Raw genomic sequence first — 11,585 nt, 5'->3', positions numbered from 1 at the left:
ATAAAGCCCGTCTGCACTACGTGCCATCTACAGACAGTGCTGAGCACATTATCAGCACTTAACTAATAAATCATCATCATTACTTTGAAAATGCTGCTTGTGCAGATGAAACAAATTCTGGGGCTACGTGCCAAAGTCAGTGGGAGTGGTAGGCACTTAGCACCTCTCTGGAGCATGTTCGGTGCCCTCTCATGGCTTCTTCTCAAGCATGTTCATCACAACATCTGTGCTTGAGTGCCTGATATCTTCAGCAATGTACTGTTGTGCTAGGAATGCCTTTAACCTGAGGCCTGGCCATTTGCCCAAGCCAAAAACTGAGTGCTAGAGTAAATGTTGAAAATCATGTTTCTCACCTGACCAAATAATTTTCCACTCTGAAAAAGAACCCTGTTTGGAGCAGTAAGTTTGCAAGATCCTGTCTCTAGACACACTGGCACACTTTCTAGACTATAAATAGTGTGAAGATAGAAGAAACCCCCAAAAGACCTGAACTTGACTGAATATTGCAAATTTAAAATTGAGTTATGCTACCAGGCCATTTGATTTTTAATCTCCCTTGATCATAAAGTGGAGCCTGGCTCCTTTGAAAATGTACAGCGTCATTGGAGTGCTATAATCATATCACCTTTGCACACTGGTGTGCCCAAAATTCAGTGCTAGAAATGTAATACAGCAGGATATTCATACCCCGCACCATTCTGCTGGAAATATGTGACGGTGGAAAGCTTGTGCAGATTGATTTCTCCTTGCCTGCTTGTTCACTGAGCACTAGAAAGTTGGCGTCTGTAAGAAGAGCTATGTTGGACTGAGTGGTAAGCCAGCTAGCATCAAACTGGGAAGATCTGCCTGGAAATCTTGCACCTTTGCTTGCATAGCCTGTTGCTCTGCCTGGACCTCTTGCTTGGTCTGTTCAATAGAGATTCCTCTTTAAATCCATATAAGGGGTGCAATTAACTCCCCTCCACACCCTTTTGAGGAGTATCTGTTTACTGTTAAATTTAACACACAGCATCCAGTGAGATCTCATACCTAGATCCAGAGATCACGCTCACAAACAGAACACAGAGTTTATGAAACCGCAGTATGGGCCATATAAAAGCCAAGTCATGACTTTAATGCCATTTTCAATTTACCATTACTCTAAATCCAGCAGCACTGACACCCTGACGATAATACTGATATCAAAGGAACTGTGAGCCTCTCTAGAGTTGAATCAAAGACAACCCTCACAGTATAAATGAGGATATATACGTTCTTGACACCCTGCGCATCAAATTCAGGGATGGTCCATTATCTTCTGTCAAGGTCCAAATTTCTTGGTCAAGGTCCAGACTCCAGGAAAATAATAATAATAATAAGTAATTTAAAAGATTTTGGAGTCTGTTCAAAAGCGGATTTGGCCTGCAGTCCACCTATTAACTACCTGGATGTACATTGTAAAACACAAAACAACAGCCTTCCGGGTGAAGGTTCATTGGAATTGTGTATAACTTAGAATTGGATGAACATTTAGAAGAAAATTTCAGCAGTAACACCAAGAGCCAGCAGGAATCTTGATCAAGCTTATCCTTATGCACAGAATTAATATTCCCTCAGGCACCAGAAGAAAGGTCCTCTCATCCTCTGGACTGTATTTGCACTATCTGCTAGTGTTATCAGCAAATTGGGCACCTGTACTTGTTTTGACTGCAGTTCCTTCCTACCTGCTGAACTTTTGCAGCTTGTGTCCTTCCTCCTTAACTGTCAGAAGTGTTAAATGGGTTTGTGAAGATAAACATTTCATCTGTTTCTTTTTTCCATATCTAAATGAGATGCTAACTGAGATTCTGCATCAGTAAAGACTCTATGATATTAGTTCACATAAGCTTTGAAAGGTCACAGAGCTACACCAGAGTTTGGAATCATCCAAAATTCATCAGATACTCTTTTTCTATAGTGTAGGAAGCAGAATAAGCCTAGAGACTTCATGTAATTTGATTTCTCTGCCTCCTCTTAGTTCTGGGTTGGACGGCTTCCCACTTTTAAGTCAGTGGCAATTGGAGATAACCAGTGCTGAAGTTTGTCTCAAATTGTAAACAGATATTTAGGAAAAATGCTCCTGAAAGACCAGTATCTTTACAAATGACAGAATATTTATTACCAATACCTTTAAAAAAAGATTACATCTGCTAGATCACCGATAAATATCATTTACACCGGGGAGAAAACTACATAGGCTTTTTTTTTGTTTCATTTTCTTGTTTTTGTGGGTTTTTTTGTTTTTGTGTTTACATAGAAGTAACCATATCAAACTAAGAAAGGAACACGGCTTGAAATATTGACAGTATTTCTCTGGTTTACACCCCTGACTTTTACACAAGTGGAATCCCAATTATGAGTTACTGAATAAATATATTGAGGTGGTTTAAAAGTTAACTTGTAGTATTTTGTAAGCAAAAAAGGCAAGTTACAGGCAAATTTAAGCTATCAGGAAAAATATAAAGCACTGCAGCGCATTTAAACTTGAAAATTTTTATAGAAAATTCCATTGCCTTTTTACCAGCATTGATCCATCTGAGTGGACTTACAAAATGATCCCATAGTAACAAACGGTCCTTTTTGCAAGAAGAGTTATTTTTCTGTTGATATTGTCATTTTCCAATATGATTCTATTAAAACTTCATATTTGTATGAAGAGTTTGTAAAGAAACAAAGACTTCCTAGCACAGAACTATTAAGGGACCATACACACAAAGATACTTTGCAAATTAATATGAAAAATGTACTTTAGAGAGTTATTCACCAGAAACATGATACATCTGTCAGATTCAGTTTATGACCTACACTCAAAAGAGATTACATAAGAAAACATAACTTTGTGATTAAATTATGAAGATTTATGAATTACATTTAAAATGTAGACTGAAAAGAAATACATAGTCAGACAGTGGAACCCAGAATTAGTTTTAAATCTTAAAGACATGCATACTATGATTATAATTTCCTTGGTGTAAATCTAAAGTAAAATAATTGATTTAAACTGGCATTACTCTGGATTTACAACAAGGTAACTAAGGTCAGAAACTGGTCCTTCTTTTGCTGCAGTAACTTTTGGTCTATGTTACTATAGGAAGAGATTACGACTATGTAATATCAATTTTAATGTTCAATTTAATGTTAATTATGATCAAGACAAAGCTACTTAAATACAATAAAATGAAAGCTTAATATATGATGTTAAAGTATTGGCTAGGAACAAAAATCTGTATACTTATTTTTGAAGATTGTAGCTGTTCTTGAAGGTTATCTCAGGTTTATCTTATAGACTCATCTGATCCAAAATGAAAAAATATCTTAAGCAATTGATTTAACATAGGAACCATCATAATTGTCGTTTAAATACAGCTGCCTTGACTTACGAACCAAGTCCTAAACAGTTCTCCCAATGTGTACCCTTGCAAAACTGTACAATCAATTTGTAACCAATTTACTGAGAACAACTTTGAACTCTCAGTTTTAAAGGAAAAAATTCCAAACAATATTTTTTATGATAGTGTTATCTGTAGCATTTTATAGGAGAGGAAAAATTAATATCTACATCATATGTTAACTTTAAAAAATTCTATAAAACACTAAATATATAATAAAAAATATGCATATAAGGACATATGTAAACTGCTTTGGTAACATCATATTACAGATGTTTTCAGTGCATTGCAGAGTTTCCAAGGAAACTTCAAACAAAGCTATATTTGCTTTGAGGAAGTACTGTATAATGCCATTCCTAAAGAAGCATAAAACATTTTTTCCAGTAGTAAGATGTACTCGAACAACAATATTACTTAGTACTGGGTGTCTTCAAAACAACTAGCTAAATGTTGCTTATATTATAAACAGGAAGTCCTTTATGTAATTTTTGTCATAAACTTGATCTAGCTGTGAGGGATATCATTATTGTGCTGATGGCTGACAATGTACATGCATTTGAAGTAGAAGTACCAGATCCTCTCGCATATGCATCTGAGAAAAGGAGAGAGAAAAGAAACAGTAAGGAGAGCAGGATTCAGCACACAGCCATTATATCCTGTCATGATGAGTCCAAAATGCATTTGAAAGCAAAATGGGTAACAAACCACAAACGAGGAGGTGGTGATCTCCGAAGGTCCAGAGTTCAAAGTAAGTTTGGCTACAGACCCAAGAGTTCACATGTTCCTGCAAAGTTTAGCCAAACTGTACATTTGCAAATTGGGCTAGGAATCTTACTACAACAACCTTCTGATGGGATATCACGAGTACAGGCACAGGGTTGGCCAAACTCCCACACAAATCAATTCACTTTAGCCAAGCATATTGAATGCCCAAGATTTGTGAATCTCCCAGACCCAGTCTGAGGAACACAGGAGGAAGATGGGATGGAATTTCTCTTTCTTGGACCTAACCAACCTCTTCTCCCCTTCTAGATTCTGTTTATTTAGTGGGACCTACTACTTTCATTAGCCATTCTGCATTATGGATTGTACTTGAATTCCTCCAGTCATTTGTATTCAAGGTACATGCAAAATTCTATGACTTTAGGGAATGCATCTCTTTAGAACAGAACAAAGTTCAAGTTACCAAACACCATACTAACATGGCATGATGGACCAGATCCTTATGTAGCTAGCTGATTTATACCAGCTTGGAATCTGTGATTCCATTTTAGATCAGAGAAAAATAGCATGTGTGTTACTGGCATTTGATCTCATGATTTTCTGTGACTGATGCTTAGATTCCTGACATGTTTGTATAAACAAGGTACATATATACATAGATAAGATCAGAATTGTAGCCTATTACCTTTTATACTGCCGTAACTCTACTGACTGCAGTGGAGTTACTCTGTAAATTAGGTCAAAATCAGGCTCTTAGAATGGACTAGCGTGAGTAAAGCATCCAGAACTCTGAGAAATATTAAAGATTCCCAGTAAAACCATCAATCTGGATTTAAATCCAAATCTAGTCAAACACTGCAAGCAAACGTGACCCAGTCATAAAAATTCCCTTCAGAACATCCATAAACACCCTCTTCTCTGACAAATTTATGCCAGGGTCAGGCTTGAAGAACCTGCAAAAACAGCCAGCCTAGCAACACCTCCCTAAACTTTCAGCTCAGTGTCTTGCTCTATCAGCTCTGATCCTGCTTGGAGAATTTCAGCCATCTCAGGTGGATTGCGGTTTTCCCCCTGCCATCCTATTTCAGTGGGAGTTTTGACTGAGTTATGATGGCAGGATTTGGCCCATGGCCACAAACTCCCTCAGCCACCTGATTAAATCAGTTTACCAGCTGTAGCATCACTCATGGAAATCACTTGGGAAGGTGGAACATAGACATTTTTTAAGACCAGTGCATTGTAATAGCTACTCCTTTCTCTGTTTAAAAGGAAAATATCAGCTTCTACATGGAGATAAATCCTCATTTCCCTAAATAAGTATATATGCACACAACACAGAGTGAAGTACTGATATAAGGCGATAGTATAAATTAATACGTTTTTGCACTTCATACTAGACACTTTCTGATCACAGATCGCAGTGAAACAACAGACTCAATATATTGGTATCGAAGAGACTATCAAAACCTGTAATAACAAACGAAAAAAACCCTGAGTGTGTCAGTCTAAAAACACTCAGTAAAATATAACCCTTTTTACTATGCCACTGCATATAGTTTATTCTTGAGTGAGGGCCAAACCAAAACCTTGGGTTTGAATGCCCATAAATTCTGGGAAAGTTCAGGTTTGAATATGAGCACTATAGCTCAGTCTCGTCTCTGGTTTATTGTTTCTCAGCATACCTCACTACGTACGTGCGGAATTGGGCAAATTTGAAGCCCGCCTTCATTGTGATTGAACACCCCAGTTTGCTTGCACAAAACCTTTCTTTGTGGCTGCAGCTGATATTCTGCATATGCAAAGTGAGCCACAGTGCCTCCAACAGCTCAATTTTAGTGTGCAAAAAATGGGATGCCATCCGAAAATGTTGGCCCTTGATCCATTACGAATCCATGCTCCATGGTCTGGAAACACAAGCACAATGACAACATTCTTACTTGATATCTTTGGAATTCGGATTTGTTCACTGCTGCTGCCATCGCCTCCATCACTAAATGGCTTTATTTCTATGATGTAATCTTCATCGAAAGGCAAAGAAAGCTCGACAGATGTTTTATTAGTTTCGATTACAGATGTGCTACTCTGTCTGTTCCATCTGTATAAAACCTGCAAAACATTGGAGTGGAGAATGGGTGGCAGTGGGAGGGGGAGAGAAAAGAGAACTGATCATCTCCATAACAACCTGAAGATTTACTATTGATCTTTTCCTTCCCAGAGAACAGAATTGTCTCTATTATCATCAGTAGCCTGGCAGATTTCACAGATGTGTTAATCTGAACCTGATGGGTGCTTTAGGAAGCCACATTTGTGAATTCTTCACGTTGTGCTGATGTGAAGCCACTGGGCACTGAAGGCTAACTATGGAGGGAGCTTGCGGAACGCGGCTCTTGTTGGAATTCTGCTGTAGCCCTGTCATAAAGCCACATGACACTCAGCAGAGGTCCTTGTAACGGGCAGAGCACCTCTGCCTCTCAGCTTGATTAAACTTCATTTTCCCATCATCTGGAGCAATTTCAGTCGCTCTCCAGCACAGCCAGCTTTAGCCAGGCGGGTGTGCTGCAAAAGGGCAATCTAATTTATGGGTCTGCTGTCAGAAATCGGTCTGAACAGATGCTGCTGCTGGGCTCTTTATTCACTAGGCTGTTGGGAGTAGCAAGGAAGAGCACTTCTACTAGAAAATAAAAAACAAAAGTGATTCTGCTGTCGCTTGTGATCAGATGAGCCTGGCATAAATCACCCTTCCGTTCAAAGAGCTAAGCAGACACATATAAACTTTATTCAAAATCACTGAGTTCCTCAGCAAATACTTCCCTCTCCCTCTAAAGTAGCATTAGATCACCTTAATTTATACTTGTTAAATGCAAGAAGCTGAATATGATTTTCCTTAAATTAGCAAGATCCCTAAGCCTCCTTTTTCAATTCTGGGCACCAGAGACATCCAATTCAGTATCACCTTAGTCCTTACTAAGGATCAAACTAAAATAAATCCTTTGGCTTATTTAGAGATGTCATAACATCTTCTTATAGTGCTTCAGAAAACTGGACTGGTGTATTTGATGTAGTGTCACAAGCAGCTTCACAGAATAAATTGCTTCTTTGATTTACCTTCTTTCTTTTCCTAAGATCTGGAAATTCAACTTATTAGAATATAAACCCTGCCACAAAATAGCATATTTCCAGAAAAAAAGAAGTGGTTTTGCTCTCTGCATATAAGTGCAATAATGTGGCTGTACAACTGTAACACAAAAGAAAAAGAGGAGCTACAAAAAAGATATACTACTAGATGAGACGGCTTTGGAAAGATCAAGAGGGCTTCTCTTCCACCATTTCAGGCTGAATTTTGGTTGAATTTTGAACTCAAAAACATGACCTAAAGCTTGGCCAAAACGACTGAGATTTGCCTGCGTTTGAATGGAAACAAGTTTTGACCATACAAAAACGTGGTCTAGATTTGGTCTAATATCAGCACAGACATGCACGAAACTTGGCTCAGGTTCATGAATGTAAATGAATCTGGCTTGAGTTTCATGTTCCTAACAAAACCGGAAACTTCGTAAAATTTTCCATGGTTTCAGGTTTCATTGCAAAAGGTTTGCAGAGCTTAAAACTCAATGTAACTTGCTGGCAAAATTGCCATCACTGCTTTTCTCAGGCCAAAGTAAGGTCTTGGAATAGTTCTAGGACTGAATTCTACCCAAGATTTTTCTCCTTATAATTGATACCCAACCAAGATTGCTACTAACTGGGACTTCACGCCCTCCTTCCTTTTGCTTTATGAACAAAGCTGAACCATCAAGCAAGGACTTTAACTTGTCTGCTGCAATTAGTGGGCATATTTCAGCCACTGGTGGGCCCCAGGGAGCAAGTCTGTTAAGGGGAGGAGTACAGTGGTGCAAGCTGCCCACAACCTTTGATTGGCTGAACGTGTTGTCTCTGGCCAGTACAGCCCAGAAAATTCACCACTTCTGTCAGAGGAGCTCCAACTTGGCTAGAGTTTAAATCTCTTTCTTCCTGGCACAGATAGGAATCTCTAGAGGTGAATGACCTGGGGCTAGCCCAAAGTGCCCTCTCTCTCCCCACGGGGCTGGCCTGAGCCTGCCCCCCATCTCTGTGTGGGGCTGGCATCAGCCGCTGGCCCAACCCTCCACCCCCTCTGCATAGTACCAGACCCCGAGCCACCAACCCATGCTGCTCACCCCCTGAGCCTGTGCTGTTGACCCCTCCTTCGAGGCCCTCACCCCCTTCCTGCCTCACGTGGGGTCAGCCTGAGCTGCCTGCCCACTCAGGCCCAGCCTGCATTGCTCATCTGCCTTGGCCCCTGCCACTCACCTGAGCTACTCCCCACCTCCCTGCCCGTGTGGGGCTGGCCTGACCAGAGCCGCTCACCCAACACATAATCCCAGGATGTTCCTCTGTGCCCCACACCTCACTTTTTTGGCAAAACTGAGTATTTGTCTCCTTTGCTCTTGCCAACTGATGATCAGGACACAGCTGAAAAAAGGGACTGTTCCAGCCAAACTGGGCCGTATGTTCATCCTACTCTTGAGTTCTGATTTTATTGCAAAATCTAAACTCAGTTTTGTGGATTCATGGACAGGTTCACTTTAACCCAGTGTGAAAATCCCAGGGGAGTAGAATCTGATGAGTTCATCACAGGCCTACTGTCAAGAGGCAGTTAATACAGATAAATAACCAGTCCTTTTGCCCATGCTAAGAAGTTACCCACTTTGTATCCTTTCACATCTGATTCATTATCCAGTGCTTTAACTTGATCCCAGTTCAGTATAATCTTGGAGTCAGACGAATTCCATATGATGTTTCCAGGGGGTTGACTTGGTGCTATATTAAAATATACGAAGTATTATATGGTTAAGTAGCAATGTTTTCTAGCTTAATCCATCTAAATACTTATATGGCTTCCATCACCATAGTAGCTGAACATCTACAGAATCCTAAGGCTCTGGTAAGTTAATGAGCTGTTGCACTGAGGTCTGTGTTCCAGGTCAGAGCAGGTCTTAGGCCTGGTCTACACTGGGATCTAAGTTATGCAACTTCAGCTACGTGAATAACTTAGCTGAAGTCGACATACTTAGATCGACTTACCATGGTGTCTTCACTACGGTGAGTCAACTGCTGCCGCTCCCCTGTCGACTCTGCCTTGCACCTCTCGCTGAACTGGAGTACAGGAGTTGACGGGAGAGCGCTCAGGGATCGATTTATCGCGTCTACACGACGCAATAAATCGATCCCCGCTGGACTGACTGCTGCCCGCCGATCTGGCTGGTAGTGAAGACATACCCTTACACAACACAATGGTATAAATGAAAAGGGACTATGTTGCTTACTTGAGGTGCATCTGACCAGAAGAGATAGCCCCCTTAATGATGATGTGAATGTTTAACTTTCCTGCACAGTAATGATTTCAGAAGTGTTTAAAAAAACCCAACCCACCACAACAACCCCACAAAGCTCTTGCAGGAAGAACATAGCTACAGAAAAAACAACAACACCTCACAGCATCTTCAAATTAGAGAGAGACCTTGAAAATGACACCAAGGAAAGTGTTTGTTGAGATCCCAATGTTAGACCATGATCTATCACAATGAATACTCACGTGGCTTTTTGGTAGTGACATTGACTGTAGCACTGGAGGGTCCTGTCCCTGCGGTGTTGTACGCCTTGACAGCTAATTGATATAATGCATTGCCCTTCAGATTAGTGATTTTTGTAGATGTTCGATTACCAATAGTCCTGATTTTTCTAGCATTTTCTTCCTTATCTTCATGTCTCCAACATCTAACCTGAAAAAACAGAATATGTACATTTATCCACTTAACTCCGTGATATTGAGCCTACCTGTGTCTTAATTCCCCATAGATATGGTACAGCAGTAAGTGAAATCCTGAGATTAGTAATGTAAAATTTATCTCTATGGATAACATGCCCTTAACTACTGTCAAATGGAAAAGGGCCATTCACCATCCTGGAAGTGAGAATTGTATTAATGTTCCAGCTCCACACTGTAAATTTTGCCATTCTCTCCATCTTAGAGAAGACCACAACTGGAAATGTTCATAAACCCAGAGGTCAGTGCTTCTGACCTTCAGCGGACTCTGAGATGGATAGATTTATAGATCTCAATTTTCCACTGAACAGCACTTACTGGAGGTTACTGTGGTCTCCACAAGGCCCTAGAGAAGGCAGATTACCCCTGTCCTCCCCCAGCAGACTGCCATCCATTTTCTCCATGGATTACATATATATTTTCCTTTGTATCTTAAAAAGAGACATCCCAGTGTACAAAGGGAAAAAACAGTGAGCAAACACTGCTTTATATCATCATCAGCCAGCAGATGCATGTGTAAGAAGCAGTGTTTAGGTGACCTTCAATTATATATTGCTATGATCTTCTCATTGAACAGTATTAAGTCTGTTCCAGCCTGATATCACACTTTATTCTCATACCTCATAACCCTGTATCCTTCCTTTACTCTGATTCTCACGCGGAGAGGCCCAATAAACTTCAATGTCCGAAGCAGAAAGGCTTTTGGCAAAGACGCTGGTTGGAGCTCTGGTGGGTTCTATATATAGTTTTTTTGGGGGGAAAAAAAGGTCTCAGTGTAGGTTCCAGGCTTAACTTCGCTACAAACTTCAAGATTTACTCCTCTCACTAGAAGAGAGTAGAGTTAGGCAGCCAAAAAGAATGTTTCAAATTCAAAATGGTGACCCATCAGGCCAAGGCAGGAATTCATTATGCCAATGTGTAATAAATAATCAGATGTCATTGGGGGCACTTAAAGCAGGACACTATGTATTGGTATTAGGACACCAGAAACATTTTCTAATCAGTGGACATTAATTCCTGTTAAATCTCAGTTGAATTTCTTTCAAGATTACATATTACGTTCCCATTAATATCAAAAGATTTCACTGTGATTAATGTTATTTTAATGACTATCAAAAGAATTAGTTGTGACTCACCATTTATAATAAATCAGAGCAAGGATTAGATATCAACGGATGTGTTCACGTGGGATACCAAACCCTTTCAAAAACAATTAGCGGCATGCCTCATGCATCGGATTTCAAGACAGTGCAAAGGAAGGAAGTGCAGTGCGCAGCCTACTGTACCTTCTTCTGCAGAATATACAACTGTCACGGGGCTAAAAGAACCTTCCCCTTTATTGTTGTACACGCCCACTTTAACTTCATAGGGCGTGAATGGCGGCAGGCTCTCATTTCGAAACACGTATCTGGAGGCATCAGAAGAAGCTACTACAGTCTGCATCCAGCTCACTGTGCCCAAGGGTCGGAAAGCCACCACGTAACCAAAGCCACTTCCGTTCTGTAATTCTTCAGGCACTGTCTATAAGGAAGGCAGATCACACACAGAATAATCAGTAGCGTCAGGTATTGCCTGGATTTATTTCTCCTTCTCGCAGGTTTTCCATTCTC

At 40.3% G+C, this 11,585-nt stretch overlaps 1 protein-coding gene across 3 annotated transcripts in view; it reads right to left on the bottom strand.

Annotated features, from left to right (window-relative positions):
- Positions 1-2,112: 2,112 nt before the first annotated feature.
- Positions 2,113-11,585, bottom strand: part of LOC127053147 (contactin-4) — a 369,811-nt gene continuing 360,338 nt past the window's right edge. For all 3 annotated transcript variants that reach the window (XM_050957313.1, XM_050957314.1, XM_050957315.1), the window contains exons 18-23: positions 11,262-11,496; positions 10,596-10,711; positions 9,745-9,931; positions 8,857-8,969; positions 6,068-6,236; positions 2,113-3,999 (exon numbers count right to left, since the gene is read on the bottom strand). In XM_050957313.1, the coding sequence (XP_050813270.1) occupies positions 3,899-3,999; positions 6,068-6,236; positions 8,857-8,969; positions 9,745-9,931; positions 10,596-10,711; positions 11,262-11,496 (921 nt within the window). In that variant the 3' untranslated portion in view covers positions 2,113-3,898. The remainder of the gene's footprint in view (positions 4,000-6,067; positions 6,237-8,856; positions 8,970-9,744; positions 9,932-10,595; positions 10,712-11,261; positions 11,497-11,585) is intronic.

The sequence above is a fragment of the Gopherus flavomarginatus genome, chromosome 6 (genome assembly GCF_025201925.1).
Source record: "Gopherus flavomarginatus isolate rGopFla2 chromosome 6, rGopFla2.mat.asm, whole genome shotgun sequence".
Lineage (NCBI taxonomy): Eukaryota > Metazoa > Chordata > Testudines > Testudinidae > Gopherus > Gopherus flavomarginatus.
The sequence above is the reverse complement of the archived record's forward strand: the minus strand, read 5'-3'. Positions and strand labels throughout refer to the sequence as shown.